The following is a 26,149-nucleotide window of genomic DNA, read 5'->3' as shown; positions in this document are numbered from 1 at the left end:
TTCATTATCCCTACACCACATATTTGCTAAGAGAAAAAATAAAAAATCATGTGTGATGTAGGTTTGATGAGTAGGATTTTTCTTTTAAAAAACAACATTAAATTATAGAATAATGCTACAATGCCATTTCAATTTGCCCTCTCATTTTGACTACTCATGCATTTAATTTTTTTTCCTTACTAATTAAGGAAGTGACTATTAGCGTATTTTTATTTTTTAAAAATATTTAAACATGTTTGAAATAAAAAGCAAAAAAAAAAAAAAGAAGTATAATTTGCACTAAGCGGCACAATGAGCAGACACCTATAGGCAAAAGAGGCTCTAATAACAAAAGAGCACTGCTACACATCCTGAATAGGCTATTTCACTTTCTTATTTTTCTTTTCTTTTTTTTTATGTATTTTTTTAATCATTATAAATATTTTAAAAAAAATTTATAATATTATTAAAAAACACTTCCTTAATCACTAAGTAAAAAAAAAAAAAAAAAGTCATTCGTTACACAAATTCGGGATACATTTTCGAGACAAAAAGTATTTCTCATAACAAAAAGGGTACTGCTAGGGTGCCACCCAAAGCGTGCCCCTAGCGTAAATCCCACTTTTTTATTTTTTATTTTCATACTTTTTAAACATATTTACATATTTTTAAAAAATAAAAAAAATATATCAATACACTAATAATTACTTTCTTAATCATTAAGTAAAAAAAAAAAAAATAATAAATAAATAAATACACGAGTGATTAGAACGAGGAAACAAAATGAAGGACATGCTATCCTTTTCCATAACAAAAAGCAGAACCAGCTGTTTTATTTTACATAAATGATTATAAGTTGGAGCTTTTACGTTACTGATTCCTGTTTTTTCAAGCATCAAGACATTGTAAGTAAGGAATTGACATTGGTCCTACGCTTCAACATGGTCCCAATCTAAAGAAGGTCCGTCTTCAAAATCACATCCTAATTGTTGATGCCTGTTGTTGGCTAACCTGCTCATCACAGCGAGACCTGCCACAAAAGGCTACTAGCATCAGATGATGAAAAGCTGATGCAAACATTTTTATTCTTCAACTGCAACCTCTTCATAGTTCCTATAGACAGAGAATGACACGGATATGGCTTGTTGAATTTGATAGTATATTCTTCATAAATAGGAAAATTCTATTCGTTAAGATGATTAGAAAGAAGTTGATCTTCCTTATCATTGAAAATAGAAGCTAAAGATTAAAACAAACAATTTGAAAGTCTGAAGAGTATGTGCATGAATGAGTTGTTACTTCTAATATTTACATAAAGTCGCCAGGGAATATGTGCATGCTGAGGAAGTATGATAGCTGTACCTTCGATAACTTTGTAGAGAGAAGACCACCATCTATCTGCGGAAACATGGTACATATTTAACGTCTCATCTATGTTACTGTCATGCCTCCCCGCCAAAACTCCCTCCAGTGTTATAACTGCATCCTTTGTTTGCATGAGTATGTTGTTGATGTCTTCAAAGTTTGACCTCTGAAGATCGTCCCATGCAGAAGTGAGGCTGGCAGCTAAGGCAAACTGAGCAGCAGCAGCCCAGCGGGAAGAGGCCAGCCGTCTCCTCTGGCCATCTAGTTGCTTGCTTTCTTCACTGCTGGACTTGTCTTCTTTACCAGTTCCCAGTACTAAGCTACGTAAATACTGTGCATTTGCAGGGCCTGTACTTTGGACCATCCTGGAGAATGCGCTTCCATCATTCAATAGAAGGTCCTCTGGTGTATCATATTCTAAAACCTGAAATAAATGTTTCAGGGTCTTAACTGATTGGAAATAATTCAAAGATCAGAATTCATGTCAGCTTGCAATTTTTTTTGGATGATTCTTGGATTTGGCTGCTCAATGTCGTTTAATGGATCCTATTAAGTTGCAGGGTTAGCATTCTTCTACAAACCCAAATATTCCCGTCAAGTAGGAAAGATAATTTCTGTAGGAATTGCATGATACCTGACCAGCATCAAGAAGAAGAATTCGGTCGGAGTCGATGATAGTATTTAGCCTGTGAGCAATAATGAGCATTGTGCAGGATTTGAATTCTTCACGAATGGTTTTCTGAATAAGTGCATCAGTTCTAACATCAACAGCTGCAGTTGCTTCATCAAGAACTAGAATTCTTGATCTTCGCAACAATGCTCTAGCAAGACTTAGCAGCTGCCTTTGTCCAACGCTGAAGTTTTCTCCTCCCTCTGAGACCTTCACACAACTCGAGAGTGCTTTCTGTTAGCATTTGTCATATATTCTCTGGACATTTATTTTTTATCTTTTGCAAAATGAAGTTGTTTGTTAAGTGCCCAGATTTTCTTTTTCCCAGCGCATGGAAAGAAGAAAAATACATGTTTTTTAACCATATTGAAATCTTTATTAAAATGACCTAACCCATTTGAACATGGATTGGCAATCACCGTTGGATAATCATAATATCCTACCATCGAAAGTGAATAAGAATATATTAACATGGAGAACAACCTATGACCTGCATCCTAATTAACTATGGATGATCAGTCTTATACCTCAGCATCAAGACTGAAAGAATTCCTCCTGATAACATCCTTTTGATGTACCCTTACCATATTGAAATCTTTATTAAAATGACCTAACCCGTATGAACATGAATTGGCAATCACCGTCGGATAATCATAATATCCTACCGTTGAAAGTGAATAAGAATATATTAACATGGAGAACAATCTATGACCTGCATCCTAATTAACTAGGGATGATCAGTCTTATACCTCAGCATCAAGACCTAAAGAATTCCTCCTGATAACATCCTTTAGATGTGCCCTTTCTAAAGCCTCCCAAAGGTCAGCATCACTGTGCTCACTGAAAGGATCAAGATTTAATCGCACGGTTCCTTGAAAAAAAAAATACAATGGCCATTAATGATGCATTTCAATATTCCAAATTTTGAAATAACATATTCAAACTAAAATTAGGCATACAATGTCATCTAAAAAAATTTGCTGCCTAGTTCAGGTTAACTAGTGTAATATGGTTTGGCTGCTTCCAAAATGGGGCAGACAGAATGATAAAACACAAGACTGGTTTTTTTAATAATCCATTAAGGATACAAATCAGCACACACACACAAACATAATGATACAAGTTTAAAGAGCGATACTCATAACAATAAGAAGGAAAACAAGCAATCCTAGAGACACATTGACGAACACACACAAGGACAAGCTGCCTTTCTTCGGGAGTGGTTAGGAGTGCAATAACGTATTGCACCATACAAACAAGCATTCAATTGGTGCAAAAAAAGTTTCTGAAATGCATATTATAATAAGGAAAAACCAGAAGGAAAGCCATCTTATAATTGAAGACCAAAGAGGCATCAACTTACCACAATTACAAAGTCAAAGATTGAAAAATATTTCCCGTGTTGGAAAAAAAATAACCACAAGATGAGGAAATAAAATCATGTCATTGTCAAAAAAGCAACATAGGGCTATCTAATTAAGCATACCTGAGAATAGAACCGGTGATTGTGGAATGATTCCAAGAACTTTCCGCAAATCTGTTAGTCCAAACTTAGCAATGTCACAGCCATCAATCAAGATTCTCCCTCTTTCCATTTCTACAATCCGAAATAGTGCATTAATCATGCTAGATTTCCCTGCACCTGTTCTTCCAACTATTCCTAGCTTTTCACTTGGAGGAACTGTAAAGGACAATCCATGTAAGACTGGAGGAAGTTCAGGCCTGTAGCGCATGAAAACATCCTCAAATTTAATCAATCCTGATGAAGGCCAACCAGGTGGGGGACGGTTGGTCTCAATGATAGTTGGGGCTTCAGAAGGCAAATCAATATATGTGCCAACACGCTCAACAGAATTTAAGCTATTTTCAGCTCTACTTGCTTGTCTCAGAACGCCACTCAATAGATTTGTTATATTTAATGTATAACTGAGAAGTAGACCCATCACAGAAGCAAAAGCCACCTGGTTTTCCTCTCTTGCATTCTGTAAGACAGCAAAGGTTGCTATCAACCAAATCATGATGCCTCCTAATGTTTCCAACCTTATGGTGAGCCAACGATTTGAACTAATATTTGCAAGAGTGAATCTGATATTATTATCCATTGACTTCCCATTAATGTTGGCCATCCTGTCATATGCTTTATATGCACGAATGGTTGACAAACCATTTAATGCTTCTCCAAATTGTGCATAAACAGGGGATCTGGTAATGGAATCCAAGCGTTTCACTTCACGGGATGTGCTCTGTAACAACACATACACATTCACAAAACGTGTGGAATAAGAACTCATTATAGAAAGCGAGACTATGTCAGACAGGCAAAACAGCAGAAAACAATCAAAATACTAAAATGTTGAGCCTACCTGATAGTACAGATATGCTGCATAAAACAAGATCAGAAGCGGCATTATGGACCACAGGGATATCGTGCTTACGGTGCCAATCAGAACAAAAGTTGAAAGAAGCTGCCATACTTGGCCCAGAAACATATTCACAAAATTGGCAACATTGCGATCTATATCACCCAGATCCTTTGCAAACCTATTGATTATCCGTCCAATTGGATTAGTGTGGAAGAATATCATTGGAGCTCTAAGAACAGAATGTAGCATAGAATCATGCAATCTTTTAGCAGCACGAAGACTTGAAATGATCAGCCAAAAAGAGTTTCCAAGTGTCACAGCTACCTGAATCCATCAACGGGTGAGCAAGCCTTTAAACTTTATTACAATTACAGATTAATCTTCTTCATCTGTTTTAGAATTTATGTCACTCTAAATTCTAAAACGGATGGAAAGGGAGAAGATCAACAGTTTCCATTTACTTATTTAAGACGCACCTGGCCAAATGAAAGAAGGGCATAAATAAGAATGTAATAGCCAGGTTTGTAACTCTCGGAAGTGCTTTGATTGGTCCAAACACTTAACCATGTGCTACTTAAAACACGAAGAACTTCTGTTAATATATAGCAGATGAAGAGAATCATAACTACCCATAGGCCTCCTAGTGCATTTTTGTACCTGCAGATTGGAGCAATGTAAACCTATCAAGTTATAATAAACCGATTGACAAAAAAACAAAAAACATTAAATGATAGATTAATTTACATAAAATAGTCAACTTGGGGAAAGAGGCTCATTAGAGTGGCCATATCAAGGAAAAGTACTCCCATGGCCCTTTTACACCTAGAAACCCATAACACAAGTTACACGACTACATTGGATTGGCCAAACAAATAAATTTTCACATTCTTCTCTATTATGAGGCACAGCAGAAAGGCTCTTGTTCACGATTTTCTAGTTATTGGTCATCCAAAAAATAATTCATTAAATGAAGTGGACGTCCAACCTCATAGCAACTGAACAAACCCATACTCCAACTTCTTTGGGGTTGACCACACGAATTCTTTTCTATTTTCTACCATTCTTCTCACTAAGAGGAATCAGTGAAAAATTAGGGGTCATGCTTTTCCAGCATAGCTACTGCTGATGAAGGAATTTTAAATCCTTAATTTTTCTTTAAAAATTTTCTACTTCAATTTGTTTAGATATATGTTTTCTGATGATAATTGACCTAAATCATAAGAAATGACTTGTGCAGGATACCTTGTTTTGCTTTGATAACAAAAAGGGGGCATACAAGATTATTGGAATTGAGTTTGGAACGATTAAAGAGAATTAAAATCCAAGAATCAGCAGACACTTGCTACTAAGTTGCATACAATGATCCAGATAGTCTTTCTATTTCTCGTCTCCTTAATTCTTTTAAAACCCATTGCCGCCTTGCTTATTTGACCCATACACTCCACTTGTAAGCCATGTATCTGTGGAGCTAACATAAGTACTTTATAATTTTAAGTTTTAACATTTTCTTGAGTTGGTCAGGTACGTGTTTCCACATGCTAGAGAGCGAGCGTGTTTATGTTCACACTCCCACAACTCTTCTGTAAATTATTTCAAATTAGATTAAAGAGGAGTTTTAATTGTTGTTCTTGGGATGGTAAATACAGGTGGATAGGTTCATTAATTCAGGAGCATAGCATATCTTTGATTTTGTCCATTTCTGGTCCACTAATTCAGGAAAACTTCAGAATCAGCATATAGATTTGTGGGTAATATATGAAACATTATGTCTTTTGGTTTGACACTCATGCTGGGCTCTGCATGGGTTCAATACTGATACAGCTCCTTTCAAGAAGAGCATGTTCTACCTAGGATGAAATGTCGCATTTTCAGTATTCAGCTGCATCCAAGGTTCCAGAGTAGACTATAAAGGCTTCAGAGACATATTGGAACATTATTTGATTTACTGTAGAGGTTATAATTCAGAAAGGAGTAGAAAAAGGGATTTAACACTAGTTTTGTACTGAGTTTTGTCCGTATCAGAAATATCCATCAGAATAGCTGATCAAAGATTATTTTGAAGGTGTTAAAGTATGTATTTTACCTCATCAAAATGCCCCAGCTGACAACACCCGTTTCTCTTTCTTCTTGTTTGATAAGCACAGATTTCTGTCCTTTACCTTTCTTATTACAGCTTGTATCTTTTTTAAGATCATTCTCTAGTCCACTGGAAGCTGGTTTAGAGCTTTTCTGATCGTATTTTATTCCATCTTCCTTTTCCGCCTCTTGTTCTTCCATTTCTCCAGCATTCTCCATTAGTTTCTGGAATAGAACTCCATTTTTCGACAACTCCTCAAAGGTTCCATCCTCTTTGACCATGCCTTCAGACACCAAAATAATCCTATCCACCTGGGGGAGAAAATGTAGCTGGTTGGTGACAAGAACCCGGGTTTTCCCCTGCAGCTCTTCCTTTACACAGCTATTAAAAACCTGGAGATGACTAAGGATTAAATTAATTCAAAATGATCTCAACAACTAGTTTTTAAATATTGATTCACTACAAAAAGTCCTACTATCGTCTGTTTAGTCTTTTAACTGCAAAACGATATATTTTTTTTTTTCACAGTTGTAAGAAACTTGAAAAGTTGGATTTCCTCCTGGAATTGCAGAACTTTATATACCTTTCAGATTTAATGGTTTACCTGAACAGAATTATACTAAAAAGCCATTTCCTATTCTAGTGATAGAATGTAATTAAACCTAATTTCATACTACTAAGCAAAATATTTAGTGATCTCAAGCCATCCCTTAAAAATGAAGCGATCTCATACCACTCGACAATATATAATACCTGTCGAGCAACATGTGCATCAAGAGCACTTAATGGATCATCGAATATGTATACATCTGAATTAGAATATACAGCCCTAGCCATGGAAACTCTCTGCTTTTGCCCACCACTGAGGTTCACTCCTCTTTCACCAATTTCTGTGTAATCATAGCCCTGAGAAAAATATGTTAAAATATGTTAGAATGATAAATTTAGTACAAATATTTCATTTCATAAATTGGAAAATTTACTCAACAGGAAGTAAGTCGAGATCATGCTGTAATGCCGTCACGTCAATAGATTTCCAGTACCGTCCGGGTTCAAATTCTGAGCCAAATAATATATTCTCACGTAGCTGTAAAAAATGCATTTAAGTCAGGACATTCATGGTCATGAGATATTAATCCAGAGTATAAAACAGAAGTTTAAGAGGAGTACAGAAATAGGTGATGTAGTGTCAATGAGAAGACAAGTAAGCTGCACTCACAGTCGCATTGAAAATCCATGAAACTTGAGGTACATAGGCAACAGTTCCTCTGATTACGATGCTTGAATCTCCCACAGAAGGTAGCTCCCCAAGCATTGCCGATATTATTGATGTCTTGCCTTCTCCGGTACCACCAACAACTGCAACTAAACTGCCAACTGCTATGTCCAAATTGATATTTGATAATGTGGGCTTATCTGCCTGGATAGAACTGGAATGTTAATGCTAATTCAAACCAAAAACAAGAGCATTTGAGAATCAACAGAGTCAATAACATCATCTTAAAAACAAGATCTAATGGATAGGGGTGAAAACTTCGCCTTCAGTGTCAAAATGTTGCTCAGTATCATGTGTATTCTTGGTCCAGAGCGCCTATCAAGTGCAGGGTCTTAACTCATGTATTTTGACTAGTTTTTATGCCTCCATCTTTGGTTCTGTCTTGGATTTCAAGTTCATATGTGGGTCAAGCCCAGTGACAAAGGTAAAGACTTAAAGATTCAAGTAATTTTTCATTTTGACCTAGAATTTATCTTGAAAGTGTCATATTTTGCTTGGGAGAAAAATGTTGGTTAATGTATATGAAAGTATTTAGGTCCTACGAGCAGTACACTTGCTCAGGAAAGGATGTCCTTTCCTTCTGGGGAAGGGTTGAGGCCTCACAAACACTTCCACCCTGTTTAGAATGTCTAATATTCCACACACACGTGCCCAACAATCAAATCAATCAGTGCTGCTCATCATCAAGTGACCTTCTGTGTTTTCAATCAGGGTAAAACATTTCTTGACCTCCAAAAAAGAGACATTCATGTCTCTTCTTGTGTCTTTATTTGTGATGAAATCCTTGGCTTACCTCGTAGTCATCTAAAGTGAGGAACAACCCACTGTTGGGGGAGCTGAGTTCTTGACACCAGCATTAAGGGTACAAAAGATGGAATAATATATAATTGTCTACATTATATCAAACAACTTCAATAGTTTTAAATTTTTTTTTGTAACCTTAGATTCTAAATAGGGCCCATAACTGAAGGAGCATAATATTCTCACCAAGCACCTTAAGGCTGAAGTCTCCTAAAACTAAAGTGTCTACCACCCACATCATGCCTTTTCCGTCTCTAAAAGTTGATTTAGACTTGGCCCAAATGAATTAACCCTTAAAAGTTTTCATCTAATTAACCCAAGAAAATGTCCACATTAGTAGAAGTATGATATATTTCATTAAAATCATCTAATAAAAGTTTTACCTTTGAATCCCACGAAAAGTACCCATCCTTAATAGAGATAGCAGGAAGAACTGGTTCAAGAGGTGGATTTGGTATTAGAACTCGCTCCTCAGCTAAAAACAATTCCTCCAAGCGTTGCAATGATACGTTAGCATTTACAACCTGTAAACCCAAAATAACTATATCATTTTGTGAATTAATTATCAAAAGAATTACTGCTGATATGTTGGCCACCTAAACAATGCCACTTTTGCCCGCACTCTGTATCAAGGCAAATAATTTAAGGAAACAAGTTAAAACTCGCATCAAAACAGGGAAGGTTAACATGACCAATAAATTTGACGCATACATTTGAATGGCTGAATCCCCTGGGTGAACCATTCATATAATAGAAGCAGACACTTTCACAAAATATCCCCCCTTAATCCCATGATTAATCTAAGACACAAAATATATAAATTATTTCTTTTTCGCAAGTGCATAATAACGTATTTAAGAACTAAAGCCACTAAATTTGTATGATGTTTCTCCAGTTCCACAAAGGCTTCCCAACTATTTGGGGTGGGATTGCATGAATCCCGTATTTCTAATAAATTACTATTAGTTACATTCCTTTTAAGGTATTATAGGAACAAACATCAGATACACTTCTCAACTTCATTCATCTAGACTACTTTCTCAGGACATTGTCCCCAAATTTGACAATTTTTACCAAACATTCCTGAGATCTTGTAAAAGACTGATCTAATTCCATTCTTTCAACACATATCCATATTTGGGCCACCGAGTATAGACACTAACCTTGGAACAGGATGCAAGGGTAGTTTAATACTCACCGAAAAAAATAATAACTAGGTAATATACCCATTCTAGACGATGGTTTAAACAAAATACAGGAAATATACACAAACTTAAAAGTACATACAGACCTGACTTAATAAGTTAGGAAGCATGTTCAAAGGAAACCGCAATACTGAAAACAGAGAAAGTGAGGTAAATGCCCGTGCTGGGGTCAAATGCCCACCAAGCAAAGTGAACAACCCAAAAGAGGTCACTGTTACAACAACTGGGATGCTGTTCAGTATAAAACTGTTGAACTGCAAAGAAACCATTAGCAAGTCAGAAATAACAATAAAGCTAAGAATGAGATATTCTTATGGTGATGCATATGTCTTTGCTGGTCTCAAATCCCCATATTTCTGGTTCTATATATATCGTGGGTCATGAATTTAGTCATGATAAGTCTATTATGAATAAAATTGACGCTAAAAATCTAGATCAGCATATATATGAAGCATCAGGGAGAATCAGATCGTGATAACATAGAGATCGTTCCATTTTCTATAATAATAATAATAATAATAATAATAATAATAAAAATGCAGTGCTCAAAAACAAGATATATCTTCCAAGTACCTTATTTTTAATTTTGCATACACAATCTATCAAGTGGCACTAAGGGCGAAGGTCTAGAAAAAAAATGACATTGAAATCATAACAACCAATTTCAGTATTTTCTAATCTCAATCTAGTATGGGCTCAGAGCTGCCATTTATTGCTGGCCACTGTGCTACCACAAGCTGTTGAAGTATATATAGTAGCCGGATAAATATGCAAGGTCCCCTCCAGCACTCATACCTATCCCTACTCACTCATATCAAAGTATGCAGTCACTCAAATTTGATCACAAAAGAACTTCAAACAGTTGATTTAAATACAACATAAAAGGTGACTGGAACTTCAAATAGCAGCTAGTAGTATCGTCATGATTTTGAAATTCTTGAGATAGATATGCACTAAAATGAAAACTTCCAAGATTATGTTTTTGAGCTATACAGCAGATAGTAATTGGGCTTTGCGGAACCACGACAGCTCATCATCCCTAATTCTTTGAACTCTAGATTGGAAGCTTGTCTCCCATGCATAACATCTGAAAGAGCATATAGTAATAAAACACGTGCTGTCAAGCATGCAAAACTAAAAAAAAAAAGTTTATTGCAAATGTTCTCGGAGTTAACCATACTTCACAGTGTCCATAGCTGCCAAAATCTCATTCATGAGGCCCACTCTCTTGTCAGTCCACTGTAGTCCTTCCTTGGTTAGTTTCCGCATTTTGCTAAGCACACAGGTCTGTTCTCACAAGGTCATTCATGAAACATGGGCTAATTAGTTCCACCGCTGACAGAATACTCAGTGAGGAAAAATAGTATTGAAATATCTGATAACAGATACTCATTAAAGTTTGAGTATGAAAAGCAAACAGACTGAAGTTCCATTGTTATATTATATAATCCATAATAATGTTAGAAACATGAAAGAGCAACAACAAACTGAAATTGATACAAATCTGAAACAACTTGATGTGACCATTATGATTACTTTTTGTACAAACCAAGCTCATTAATATTAACTAAAACCCCTCTCAGAGCCAGCCCCCTCAATAGCAATGAACCAAATACAGGCCCCACACATTGCATGGAGAAGAAATTACAATGTTAGGAAGAGAACCATTGATGTAACTAGCTTAGGACAAACTAGGAATAAGCCATCACAATCTACCAGCATTATCTACAGTGTATAAAGGAGATATGACCATAACAATAATCCATCACAAAGCCGCCAAAATATGACTTTAGATTTGGGACACTCTCTTCTTGTCAAAGTTAAGAAAATAGTGTCAAAAATGAATACGATAAATCCAAGTGTCATACTACGTTTAAAAGTAACTTAACTCATTAATCATATCATGTACCATAATACATAATTTTTGAAGTGATGAACTTTGTTCCAGTTTAACTCCATCATCCACTCACCCATTATATATGTCATTAAAAAAATTATATATTATACGTAACTAAAATTTAAATTATTAAATGAAAAATAATATATCTGCTTAAGTTAGTAATTTTCATTTAAAGTTAGTAGAGTCTTTTAGTTTTCCCAACACGCTTTTTTTTTTTCTCAATCCAAGCCTTTTGGTTTTGTAATTTAAGGATTCAATAAAGGGTATTGAATATAAAATGAAGTCAGAAAGCCTATAAGTTAGTACTCTTGATGATCAAGGTACTTTGGCACACTATATAAAAAATCTTGGTCACTCTCTCCACTCAAGCAAAGTTTGTGAGGTTTCTCATCACTGACATAGAAACAAAGAGAAGTAGGGGAGAGGAGATGAAGGTGCTCAACCAAATTTTAGAGATTAAGGTGCTATCATTGACAATCTTCTTAAGATTTTACATATGAAGGTGCTATCACTGACATAGTTCAAGGTATGCTAACTTATTTACATATATTATTTTTCATTTTAGTAAATTTATTTATCACTGCACATCGCACAAGTCTACAACTAGTTGTCAATATGAAACCCAAACTTTGTGACAGTACTGCATGTAACTAGATAAGACCTCTGATGTAGTAAGATGTAGTGCAGTGGTCAACTGATGCAGAAAGCACAACAGTTGTTGTATGAACTAAGAAACCAGCCATTGGTAGGTGTAGATTCAGTCAGAATATGGAATATGCAATAAAACTAAAACATATTTACCCAATAATTGCTATAAAGAACACTCAAGGAAAAAAATATCAACAGGATATAGCAAACTGGTAAAGATCCAAGTAATCAACCATTTTTCAAAGGAGGATAGGAAAAAAATCTCTTACCTGTATTGGGACCATGAAAACGAGCATTAGTGATCCAAGAAGTGAAGCAACACCTAGTTGCTGATAAAGAAGGACCATAGCTATGATGATTCGAAATGGAGCTGACCACAATCCATGGAGTTGTTGACATATTTGCTGAACAATGTAAAGAGTATATTAATGGTGATTGAGTCATGCTCACATTCCCCAAAACAAAATTATGCGATGATGTCTTGATTCGATATTGCAGTATACTTCACTAAATTACTGAGATCCATATACTTTAGTAGATCAAATCCAACATAACAGCCATAATTTTTTTTATTTTTGATTTTCACACTCATTACTTTTTCTTGTATGTTTTTGCACTGATATGCACTATCAATGACTACAGGCTTAAAAAATTCTTTGCCGGATAGAATCTTATCATTAGCTGCCACTTTAGATCATTTATCCTTATAAGAACATAATTAAAACTCTCGGATTCAGTTCCCGTTGCTCCAAGAAGCCAAAAGAATGTCATTATTACAATCTTCTTTTACAAATATGACTTTAAAATTTCTAGGCTACTTGTCTCTTTTCCTCATTTGATATCATACCTGATGCATGACTGATCACAAGCAGCATACCGATAAGATTTTCTGTTAATGATGTCTCTAAGGTCTATTATATCTCAATCACATTATGTTCTTGTATCATGTACTTGCTTCACTGCATTACAATATGTATCCTATAAAATGATTACAAACAAACATGGGGGAAAAGTGGCATCAAGATGATGGAATATGACCTGTATCACAATTCAACAAAAATGGAGCCAATGAACGGAAAACCAGCATACTTGATGATGTTATTTGAGCTCTTCATCAACATTGATTGCATTCTTAATTGATAATTTCAAGAACTTGTGCATGCTACTATATTAAAAGTTGAGGAGCACCGACCTAATATGTTTGAGTTTGAAGCATTGTGACCAAAACTTTTGAAGTGCGCACAATAAAATATTTCCTTTGCTCCAAAAAATTTATTTGCAAGAATTTTTCTTTCAAGGCGTATTTTTTTGGGTAAGCTCTTTGAAGGCACTTTGCCAAGTATAACAGATATTGTATTCTACAAAATCTATAGCTTAACTAGGTATTTTCAATTATTTTTTTATTTACTAAATTTTCAATATTCGCGTTATGACAAAATACGTCATTAGTTTTCTAAACAGAAGTCGAAGGCATCAAGTAATATCAAAATGCAGGATATTTAAAGGTTATCAAATTAATGGGAAATTTATTCAGCCTTCATATAATCATATTCACTTAATTTAGAGAATACCTGAAGTGCATTGGCATCAGTTGTCATCATATTGGTTATCTTTCCAGATGAGAACTTCTTGCGACTCTCATGGGTTACTCTTAAAGATTTGCGGAATACAGCAGCCACCTTTAATCAGGAACAGTCACACTTAAAATTTCAGGTGATTTTTGCCATCCCATGTTGTTCATATCATTTGCTCAAATTTAAAGTTTAGGAGAAACATTGCAACTGACCATGTGAAATGTAATTTACTCTAAAAGTTTCCTATTCATTCTGTCAAAGAGGAAGTTGTAGCTAAAAGTGATGCACTAATATATATCTAAAAATCGTTAGGATATAAAGGATTTACCAAAGTTGACCTCAGCCGAAAACCAACACGCATAACATTCTGAAAATACTGAGATTCGCAGAGCACACCTAGTGACTGAAATAAAATGAATCAACCAGTCAATCTTCTTCAAATATAGATGTAATCAATTAAAAATAATGCTCACAAAGTCATCAACTCCTATCTTTTCTCAGAAAGAAACAAGAAGAGCTTTTCATTGCTATTTGACAGTAAATATTTTAAAATGTGGTCTCTTCTCACCAGCCAATAACATAATGAATGCAAGGACAAAAGTCAATGTATAATAAATACTTAATTCAATGGGTAACAAAGACTTTAACAAACCATTAAGAAACAAAATTTGCTAAAATTATTAAACGATATCTACCATATCAAGAAAAGTAGTTTACTTGATCATCATAACATGAATGGAGTATATCCATGCTATTGATTTACTAGAGAAGTCTCCAATGAAAGATGTCGTTAAACCCCTGTGACTCCTGTACCTTCGCAACTATCTTCTTGTAATGACCTAAGGAAAGTTCACAATACATCTAGGCTTATACACTCCAGAAGACCTAATCAAGGTTACAATTAGAACTTCCTTGGAACTATTTTTAATGCCAAAAACTTCTCCCTCTCAGGTAATGTGGGATCACATTCACCACCCTTTCAAAGAAGTGGGTTTGCAATCGTCCACACTCATATGCTTGACTTCCTTGTCAGACCATTTTACTGTGGTAAGGTTCAAGACTTAGCATGGTTCAAGTCTCACACTTCTAGCTAAGATAGACTTCGACACCATTTGTAACGACCCAATGAATTTTAGAAAAATCATAAACTCAACTTGAAAGAAACTATCTTAAAATGTAAATCCAATAACATTCTTGATGTGTTGAAAATATCCTTTACATAATAAATTATCATTCATGATGCCTTTCACTTAAACATATATTGCCCCTTTTGATGACAAGGATGATCAGCCACAACTGTCCACCAAAAATCTAGTGTTAGAAGAGCAAAATTTAAAGTATTTGTGTCAAGAAACATGATATGTAAGATAATATGAGGTAGAATTCGTACCACCCCGATGAAAATTGAGAAGGCATATATGTAACCAATCCAAGCTGGATCGCCTCGTTGCATTGACTGCAGGCAGTAACAAGACAGTTATCAAGTTTGATGGTCCAAAGGCAAGCCACAGGAACCTCAAAAAGTAGGTTCATTTTGTGGCTTAAACTGTAACAGAATTAAACATTGTAAAATCGTTTCAAACTGAGCTAACTGATTAAATTTTATGCATGGATATGAATTAGCCTGAGCACCCAAAAATCTCTCATCATCACAGCAGGTAAATGTCAGGAATCAATGGACTCAGTGTCCAAAGGGTTAATTAGAGAATCAAAATTTATTAACTCAAAATATCAACTGAGTTCCAGGACTATTACAATTTTTTAGTTTTACTTAAACTATGTGGTAGTTTGTCATTGTTGACCTCATTGGCATCATAAAACCATAAATTGATATAGTCCACAAAATTTGCCTGGTCACAATCGAATATTTATAAAATCCAGCCAAACAGATATTGTTAAAGGCTGAAAGTAAAGCTATGATCCCCCTTACAATTTGATGTGATTATCAACTACGAAAATATCCAAGAAGCGTCAAAATTTTTATTTTCTACTTTCTCTTGTTGGAATTTAACAAAATTCTGCCCAGCATATGCTACAGTTTATGAATAGAAGTATCTGTTCAAGCAACGAGTCCAGGCTCTTATTTGGATAAAGAAAAAACATGTTGGATATATTTCATTGGAAACATTTGAAATCCCTAACTTTAGTCCAATTTTAATAATCATACACCACTTTTAATTACTTATTTCTCTTCATGATTACAATATAGAAACCAAAAAATCATGAAAAAAGTCCTTTATGCTAGGGATTGAGCTGTGTAAATAAGTTCTTTATATTTTTTTTTTAATAAGTAAGAGATCAATATTATATATATGAATGAAAGGGGCATAGCCTATGTACACAGGGAGTATACAGAAGAACACCTAAATACATTCTAAGAGCGATAAATTAAGACAAAAAATCATGAACATCGTCCCCGTGCAATACAATAGCAGAAAACCAGCACATTAAAGTGCGTAACAAAAAATTCTTCATCTCGGCCATTGTGCGTTCCTTGTCTTCAAAGCAACACGCATTCCTTTCCGTCCAAATGCACCACATGATGCACGACGGAATCATCTTCCATAGCGCTGCCACTTGATGACAGCCTTGCAACTTTCTCCAACAACCCAACAAATCCACCACCCTCATAGGCATAACCCAAGCAACATCAACCCTTTGAAAGATCTCATCCCACAACACCCTTGTTACCTCACAATGTAGTAAAAGATGGTCCACAGATTCTCCATTCTTTTTACACATGTAACACCAATCCATTACTACACATCCTCTCTTCCTCAAGTTGTCCGTAGTCAATATCTTCCCAAGAGCGGCAGTCCAAACAAAAAAAGCTACTTTAGAAGGCACACGGGACCGCCAAATCTTCTTCCAAGGGAATGGAGTATGCTCTTGTGATGTCAAGATGTTATAATACGCCTACACTGTACATATCTTGTGATTATTAGACCTCCACTTCAATTTATCTCACTGTGCTATAGGAGTCCCCATGGAATATAGTAGGCTGAAAAAGTTTGAAACAATAGGTAATTCCCAATCATAAAAACTTCTAATGAAAATAATATTCCATTGGTGCGAGCCATGAGAAAGTAGCCGCACATCCGCCACTGAAACCTCCCTGTAAACTGCAATACGATATAGGCCTAGAAAAGCCCTTTCCAATGCTCGATCTCCACACCACACGTCCCGCCAGAAACTGATTCGATTGCCCTCACCAACTACAAAGCGTCTGTGATTTGCAAAGCATGGCCACCCTTTCCTTATAAACTTCCATAAACCCATACCATAGCCCCCTCTCACTTCGTTGGAACACCAACCATCCCCAGCGACACCATATCTAGCGTCAATAATTTCCTTCCACAATGATCCCCCCTCTAAGTGATATCTCCAAAGCCATTTCCCCAAAAGAGCTCTATTAAAAGTTCTCAAGTTATATACTCCCAACCCCCCATTCACAACTGAGGCACAAACTCTTCTCCATCTAACTAGATAAAGTTTCTTTTCCTCCCCCAAGCCTCCCCATAAAAATGCCCTAAAGAGTTTTTCCATTCTGTTCATCACCCCTGCAGGCATAGGAAACAAAGATAAAAAATATGTGGAGAGGTTAGTGAGAGTACTCTTAATAAGAGTGAGGCGGCCCCCTTTTGATAAATACACCCTTTTCCAACTAGCCAACCTTTTCTTTACCTTCTCCACCACTCCGTCCCATATAGCTCTATTCTTGAAAGTTGCACCCAGCAGAAGCCCCAAATATTTCATTGGGAAAGAAGACACCTTACAATCCAGAAGGCTTGCTAAACTATGGATATTAGAAACCGCACCCACAGGAACCATCTCAGACTTGCCAAGGTTCACCTTAAGCCCTGACACTGCTTCAAAGCAAAGTAACAGTGCTCGCAAAGTTTGGATCTGGCTATTATCCGCTTCACAGAAGACTAAAGTGTCATCTGCGAAAAGAAGATGTGAGATAATAACAGAGCCACTAGAGCCATTACCCACCTGAAAACCAAATAAGTATCCTCCCCCAACAGCAGCCTACACCATCATGCTTAAAGCCTCCATAACTATAACAAATAAAAGGGGAGAGAGAGGATCTCCCTGCCGCAATCCCCGTGAACTATCAAAAAAACCAGTAGGTGTGCCGTTAACTATAACTGAGAACCGGGCGGTTGAAATACAGTGCCTCATCCTTGAAATCCACCTATCCCCAAAGCCACACCTCTTAAGTAGATATAAGAGGAATTCTCAATTCACATGATTACATGCCTTTTCCATGTCAAGCTTGCAAAGAACACCTGAACCTCCCTCCCGTAGTCTGTGATCCAAACATTCATTTGCAATGAGTACCGAATCAAGAATTTGTCTCCCTCGAATAAATGCGTTTTGAGACTTGGAAATAATGGATTCTAGCACCGTACTAAGCCGGTTGGCAAGAACTTATGAAATGATCATATAAATGCTACTAATGAGACTTATTGGACGAAAGTCCTCAATAGTTGAAGCCTCTTGTTTCTTAGGAATGAGAGCAATGAAGGTCGCATTAAGGAATTTTTCAAACTTTTGACAAGAGTGAAATTCATTAAAAACCTGCAAAACATCACCTTTGACTATGTCCCAACAAGTTTGAATAAACCCCATTGAGAAACCATCCGGACCCGGTGCTTTATCCTTAGCCATACCAGAAATGACCTTGTAAATTTCTTCTTCAACAAAAGGTCTCTTCAAGACACTTACATTGTGAGTCAATTGCCCCAAAGGGCAATGTGTCAAGCTTCGGCCTCCAATAATCCGATTCTGTGAGAAGCGTCTCATAGTAATGCACAATATGGTTTTATAGCTCCGGAGAAGAAGACAACACCTGAGAGCCGAATTGGAGCGACTCAATAGCATTGTTACGCCGATGTGAGTTAGACACTTTGTGAAAGAACTTTGTGCACCTATCTCCTTCTTTCAACCAAAGTGTCCTGGATTTTTGACACCATGAAATCTCCTCTGAAAACAGAACTCTCTCCAAGTTTGCCATAACCGTGCCTTTCCTCAATAACACCTCCTCCGAAGTATCCCCCAATAATTATTTACCCTCTAACTCCTGCAATTCCTCCAATAGTGTAGACTTCTGATTGTCAATGTGACCAAATACTTCCAAGTTCCACTTCTTTAGATCCTGTTTCAAAGCCATCAACTTGCCTGCAAGAATGAAACTTGGAGTACCATTAAATTGATATGATGACCACCAAGCACTCACCATCTCTACAAACCCGTTCGCTGTTAGCCACATATTTTCAAACTTAAAGTACCGACGACCCCTGTTAATACCCCCACAATCTAAAATGATAGGAAAATGGCTAAGCTGACTCGAGCTAACCGTTTCTGACTTACTTCCGGATAATGTGCTTCCCACGAAGGAGAAACAAGAAATCTATCCAATCTCGACCAAGCTCGTCCGTTTGACCAAGTGTACTCGCCCCCTACTTGGGGAAGATCCATGAGGTCCAATTCAAAAATGAACTAGGAGAAATCCTCCATGGCCACAGAATTTCTATAATGCCCTGAACGTTCACTAGGAAAGCGAGTAATGTTTTAATCACCCCCCATACACCATGGCACGTCCCATAAGGAGTTTAGACCTGCCAACTCCTCCCACAGCCTTCTCCTATCCCTATCTACGTTAGGACCATAGGAACCTGCAAATGCCCATTCCCATCCATCATCCACATTTTTAAATAAAGTCGCAACCGAGTAATCTCCAATACACTCCTCAATCGCCTCAACCACTCTTTTATCCCACATTAGTAAGACTCCACCTGAGGCTCCCAAAGAAGCCAAATAAATCCAACCCACGTGCAAGCACCCCCACAAACTTCGCACCATTCTTCTATCAATGAATTGCAACTTCGTTTCTTGGAAACATACCACATCACCCTTCCATGATAAAATCTTAGGCTTCATAAAAACAAAGTGTTACCCCTCCCTTTCGATCTATCCCTTCCAACAATCCCTTCCTTTACATCATAATTAATGGAGCAAATTAGCCTTCTAAGTTCCCTATCTTGCTTTGTGGCTGATTTTGAATGACTAGCTTCAAGAGCTACGAGAAGAGCCTTAAATTGTTCTTCATACCCTCCAAAAGAAATCCCAATAACATCTTGGATCTCCTCTACCTTCTTAAAAACCCAATTTGATGGACAACTCCCAAATTTAGAGCTGGGAGGCAGTGTACATGGAGGAGTCAGAACAGCCCCCTCCTCCCCAGAACTACCAGGAGCTAATAAGGCCAGTTCCGATCCACATGCTAAATTAGGTTCACCAATGGATGCCACCACATTTTCAGAAATTTTCATGACTTCGAACCCATCTCCAGACTTATGCACATCAACCAGACCCATCTCTAGTGGTAAAGTGACTAACGGGGTAAAGTGATATAAGTTCTTTATATCAGAGGTACACTCTCTGAATATGCCTCATGATGGGGTTCTCCTAACTAGAATCTACCTTCTCAGATCACAAACTAATTTCCAACATGTTCAAGATGGAATCCTCATGATTTTTCAATTCCTACTGTTCTTAACACGTCTGACAACTTTTAGCATATTTTGAAGTCACTAATTCAAACAGGTAATTGGAGTGAAAACAACAGTACCTATCTGAAGTCTTAGAATGGTCAGCGAATGAGAAAATGATTTGGCAATTGGTAGCATAAGTCACCCAGTTAGGGGACCTAGAAGATGTAATGACTGTAATTATGTCAGCATCATCCAACAATTATACTCATAGTCTTTTGTACTTTTTTGCGGCATACGAAGCCCGCTTTCATTTTACCACCATGTGGTATGCTAAGCATTACTTTGCCCCCTCGGTTTGCTCAATCACCATTATGGTAAACGTGAATATCCATTTCTTTCAATAGTATAACATAAAGGGAATCAAACTCAAAGGGAAAAGAGAGACAATATAAGCATTAGGGTGACAAAGATGCACCCTAGAGGGAAAATGTGCACTCACGCACACATTTGTACATACGTGTAATATAAAATAACATAGCGATGTATACGAGTTATAACACTTGGCAGTTCTTGTGATTACAATAGATACTGTCCAATATCCTTTAGCTTCTTATAATGATATGACTCAAATCCCTCAACAGCCACTACTGAAACCTTTACATCTTTGAACAAAGAGATGATTTTCATCTCCATGGTTCCTCTATTTTGTATTCTTTCTTCCATTTTCTTTAGCTACTAGTTATCTGATAGATTCTTATTTAATTACCAACTAATCTCCGACTATATGCTTACACAATAACTTAATAATTCTCCAGATATATGGCTCTTGTCAGGCCAGAATATTATAGCCTACTTCTTCCACACTTGTAAGACCGTAATTTATCATTTTCTTCCATTGTGTGGCCTGCACTTGTTGTAGACCACCTTTCTAACAACCATTTAAAACCACACACCGGTCCATTTAATACTAAAATCTTGACTTAATTTTCTTGGGATAAAAGTAATTTCCATTCTACTTCCAGCTTCCATATTTTTAACGACATCAGGAAGATTTCTATCCTCATTATGAAACTAATGGATCACAAATTGATGCCATAATCTTGTCAAATTATTAGATTTATGAGGTCTTCAATTAGATCAAATAAACACGGAACATTATTCTTTACTTCAAGCATTGAAAAACACAGCTTTTTTATATAAAAATTAATGAAATTAATACAAAAGAAACTCCTTTAGGTAGCAAATAAATTAGATAGATTGCATCACTTATCAATAAAACCATGGAAAGAAAGTGACTGACCTCTAAAAGATGATTCAATAGAATTGGCCCCACGAATTGTGAAAGATCATTGCCAATCTATCACATGATCGACAAATAATAAGCTCCCAAAGAGTAGTCAAATAGAGAAGTGAAAATTATTTTTCACATGTAACACTTCAAAACTCTGGCCCCACTATAACTTTATTCTGAATTTCCAAAGTAAACTTCCAGTTTTACGTATCCCACAAAAAGTATAAGAGCCAGATATCCATGCATCAAGATCCAGGCGAAAGCATCTTTTTAAAAGTCCTCATTTAGTAAATTTCTAATTTTCATATACAAAATATAAGGGCCAGATACCTGCTCATAAGAAAACTTTAGAAGTATATCATTGCAAAAGCATGCACAGAAAAGTGCCTATTCGGTAACATCTAATTGGCGCCCATTGATGGCACACCAAGATTCTTTCATTTCACTTTATGAGATCACATATGGTACATAATGAATATAACCAGTTAAGATGATTAAGTCAGATAAGTTAGTCCTCTGAATGCTGAAAATAAGATTATCTTCACTTTTTTTTTCCAAAAACACAGTAGATCACAGACATACAATTGAAACATATATAGTAAGGCAGATGACGAGTGGTGGGCAACAATGCCATCATAAATTATCCAGGACACATATGAGGGCAAAAAGGGGGAATGAGCATGCTACCTTGAAAAAACCTCCCCGCCAAAACCTACACAAAACATTTATGATACAATTATAGGTTGGAAAGGTTAAGTGTAATGACCATTTAGGGTAGGAAAATTAAAATTATAAAGTGTAGGTCATACCTTCCTCCGAGGCTATTGTTCAAGGCTCTTAAAAGCCGTGGCTTGGGCTTTTGGGATTCTTCAATCCAACACCTCTGGAACCTGCAAAATCACCAGTACTATACATATTTCACAATTTGTGATGAACTCATGATGATGCACGTGAAAAGGTGGCAGCATGATGCTAACTTTTCAATCAGTGTTTCAGTACGATCCCATGTGTCTAGCTTCCAAACATCCCTCTCTATGATGGGTTTTCTGTAACCTTGCTGCATGAGTGGAGTCATCCATCCAAAATATATTCCTACAGAAATTAAACTAAAGGGTAAGGAGGTAAAGCCTACAACAATTATGCACTTACTCATAAAAAATATTGTTGGTTTGATCTCCCATCAGGGTACACGCAATGAAAGTTTAGAGGAAATCCTAGCTTCCATCCCAAGACATCTCTAGGGGTACCCGAGATAGCTTTAAAGACCCAACAACTAGGTTTATAAATGGGTGTGGGCTTCTTGAATCTTTTTGGGTTCATAAAATATAGAAAATCTGGAGACTAAAATCCTTCACAAACACTTACAGTGCTGTTTTCAAAGTGTATACCATTCTTATCTACCAATTCAGTAATAAGCCAATGATTCATGAAGTGATGAAATGTTACAAAATCAGAGAACTTATGGCATTAAGGACCGGTCACTTTAGGAAGTACTCACTTGACAATATATTGACATGCCTCTCAGGACAAATTTTCTCTTCTCCAGGAAGTGCTTCGTATTCGACATCATGAAGAGACTCAGCTTGCATCAGAACGTAACCCGGATAAGGATCCAGATTTGGGACATAAACAACAAGAAGAATTCCAAATAGAACCTAAATCAGAATAGTAGAAATAAATCTCAGACGTATCAACATGCTTTAACACAAGTTAAATAAAAAACAAGATTTCTAATATCTAAGAAGGGTAGGTGTAAATGTAAACTGACTGTGTCACTCACAAAGATACCACATATCTTAATCCCAACCTTGGCCATTGTTATTTGAGCTCATGACAAGGAGTTGCAATGGCCTACTGAGTATAATATTGGGGTTAGTCCAGGGTCCAGAATGCTGTCAGGATTAGTGTGTATGTAAGTTCACTTTCTAATGGCTTAAATTTTTGAGATAGATGGTTTCGAGCATGGTATCAAAACTATGTTTTCTTTTCTTTGAGGTCCGTCACTCACGTTTTGTAACTCTAACCTCCATTTTATTAGATTCTTCTGTTCTGTTTTCCAAATGCAAGGCTCAAGGTTTGTTTTGCTATTTGGTGAACCTACATGTGAGTGGGGACAGTGTCTGTATGAGCTTGAATCCTTGATATACATTATTGACCAATTTTATTATAGCTTAAGCTTTTTAAGAGAAAATGATTTTAAACTAGACTTTTAGACCGGATTGGGAGATGCCATGGCCAATTTTCTAGTACCTTAAGCTTTTGGGGTGTGTGGTCTTTTATAAGAATTTCAAAGAAGGTTGAGATATGCAGCCAACTTGACCTCAGACTTAGACTAGAACGCCAAGCCCCATGCTATAGATGGTAACAAAGATGCTCACAACCACGTGTCCAATGCCTCCCTTCAGAAGCCAGCAAGACCATGTAAGTGGCCTATCAGATTTACAAATTCACTTCCAAAAGTGCAGCATACAAGGAGTGCTTCAACATTGATGTCCTTACTACAGAGTTCATATTTTTACAGTTTCCCATTTTAGTTTATTATCATATTATCCATTTCAAAATTATTTCAATTAAGATATATAACTGCTCACTGCATATTTCTTTAGACCAAGGCAGAAGTCCCTGAAGCCTTCCAAGGCATTTGGCAAGTGACTGTTAACTGCTTTATAGAGAGCCTATGTATATACAAAGCTTATACATCCAACATTTATGACAGGGTAAAACAGCACAGATTAAAACTAATATAAGAAGGGGAGATGGACCACATAACTGTTACAGAGGAGGGACAAAGTAAAAAAAGGGAACAAACCTGGCAGCAAACTGTACTGATGTACAAATACAAAGCAGATCTGCATGAGTAGAATAAAATGATAAGTATGACAGACGTACTGCAAGAATGAATGGTTTTCCACTCCAGAAAGCAGTACCACTAACGTGTATCCTATCTGCAGTTGCCATGTTAATTGATCATGGCTCACTGCAAACCATCTGTACACCACTGAAGTTCTTGGAGAGGCTTTAAATCTATAATTATCATCTTCGTACCAACAATATACTAAAAAAAAATTAAAATGCTTTCGTTTTATGTATTTTGTGTGTTTGTGAGTGATTTTCTCTTAAGTATTGCACTTGATAAATGGGAGAAAAGCTAACCTATTGTAGTAACTGCTCACAGAAAGAATAAGATTGAGCAGCACGGCATCGCCTACCAAAACATAAATGACTCCAAACCGCACATACCACCGAAATTGTCGAATGTATGTTTTAGTTTCTAAGCCAATCATTATCAGCATGGAGAACCAACCAACAGCCTCGATGATCAAAGAAATTACCTGCAAGAGAACAAAATAATTCACATCACACATTCCAGTCGAATCAACTTGAATGTTATTTGGTAATGTAATATTGCAATTAACTCCAGCGGGAATTGGAGATAACAATTATCATACTGACATTTAAACGTCAAACATTTTACAACAAATTCAAGTTAACAGCTATCAAATTTGAATCCCATTTCATTTCGCGTTTAGGATTTGAAAGTGCCATGTCTGACGAGATTGAAAGAATCATAAACCAAGAAAATATGAAAACTCACCTCAAAAGGAGCAAATCCTGTCTGTCCATCCAGATTAAAGATTGAAAAGCCCATCACCAACCTTAATAAAGGCCCAGCAGTGCAATAACCAGCCAACAACCCCAACATATAATTATAGTAATTCGACCTCAACTGAAACCTTTTAGCTTTGGAGTTATTCTTTATCAGGCATACTCGGTAAGAGCAAAGGCCAAGGAGAACCAAATGAGAAATGGAGATCACTAGAGTATCAATGGCACAAGGTGTGTATGAGCTAAAAGCACTATCTACTGCTTTGGTCCATACCCCATTTGCCACCGGCCGACAGTACCAAAGTAATGGCTCAAAAGCCATGATCTGGTCCCTATTTCACAAATATTCAGCACCTCCTGCAACAAGAGTAAATCATACTAATTAAAACAGGAAAACTGAGCTAAGTTTTAAGTAAATCTTTATCAAATAACTCTACTATACATGAAGGGACACAAACCCATCTCTATTCTGCAAGTACTAATAAAACTTTCTCAAGCAATGGACCATAGAAAAAAGAAAAGGTGAAAGAAAATCTTCATTCTCGATTTGATTGCTGAAAGAAGACACAGGAAAAGTACACAAAAAACGGAAGCACATACTTCAGTTAACTAGAAACTATAGTTTCCTCAACTACCAAGTAAAACATGCAGAACCCATTACTACAAATCCTCACATTTTTCAATATTTAGTAAAGAAAGAGAAAAGACAACCGGTGTTAAGAACAAGAACCGCAGTTCAGTAAGCGCACCAACAACGATTACAACAAGAACAGAAGAACATCCACAACAATTAGAGACTTATATCCTAGAGAGTTTTGCCACGTTAAGCAGCTTCAGCACAAGAAAGAATGAAACACAAAGAAGAGATTCTGTTAGCCGTGGCATGCATGTTCG

General features: G+C 36.5%; 1 protein-coding gene across 3 annotated transcripts; it reads right to left on the bottom strand.

Moving 5' to 3' along the window:
• Nucleotides 1-760: 760 nt before the first annotated feature.
• LOC108996554 (ABC transporter C family member 12-like) lies at nt 761-26,149 on the bottom strand. 3 transcript variants are annotated; one of them, XM_018972500.2, is made up of 28 exons: nt 26,060-26,149; nt 25,245-25,614; nt 24,803-24,981; nt 24,459-24,498; nt 23,148-23,304; nt 22,627-22,741; nt 22,459-22,539; nt 22,337-22,361; nt 21,659-21,715; nt 15,249-15,314; nt 14,187-14,261; nt 13,856-13,963; nt 12,554-12,688; nt 10,917-11,023; nt 10,730-10,823; nt 9,823-9,990; nt 8,915-9,055; nt 7,674-7,874; nt 7,443-7,541; nt 7,208-7,360; nt 6,461-6,846; nt 4,854-5,034; nt 4,378-4,701; nt 3,501-4,257; nt 2,764-2,885; nt 1,979-2,224; nt 1,342-1,768; nt 761-1,009 (listed from the first exon to the last, which is right to left on the bottom strand). In XM_018972500.2, exons 2-28 carry the CDS (start codon nt 25,575-25,577, stop codon nt 909-911), a joined length of 4,878 nt encoding a protein of 1,625 aa, XP_018828045.2. In that variant the 5' UTR covers nt 25,578-25,614; nt 26,060-26,149; the 3' UTR covers nt 761-908. The 3 variants fall into 3 exon arrangements, with proteins under 3 accessions (XP_018828045.2, XP_018828042.2, XP_035544214.1); XM_018972497.2 differs by having other exon boundaries at nt 25,245-25,612; nt 25,967-26,116; XM_035688321.1 differs by having other exon boundaries at nt 25,245-25,612; nt 26,005-26,114.

Source organism: Juglans regia, chromosome 3 (genome assembly GCF_001411555.2).
Source record: "Juglans regia cultivar Chandler chromosome 3, Walnut 2.0, whole genome shotgun sequence".
NCBI lineage: Eukaryota > Viridiplantae > Streptophyta > Magnoliopsida > Fagales > Juglandaceae > Juglans > Juglans regia.
Note: the sequence above shows the minus strand (reverse complement) of the source record. Positions and strands in the feature narration are given on the sequence as shown.

Coding starts and splice junctions, on each gene's coding strand:
- LOC108996554 (XM_018972500.2), bottom strand. CDS start 25,577: ATGGCTTTTGAGCCATTACTTTGGTACTGTCGGCCGGTGGCAAATGGG. Junction 13,964..14,186: donor TTCGGCTGAGGTCAACTTTG/GTAAATCCTTTA, acceptor TCCTGATTAAAG/GTGGCTGCTGTATTCCGCAA. Junction 7,875..8,914: donor ACTTTTCGTGGGATTCAAAG/GTAAAACTTTTA, acceptor AGTTCTATCCAG/GCAGATAAGCCCACATTATC.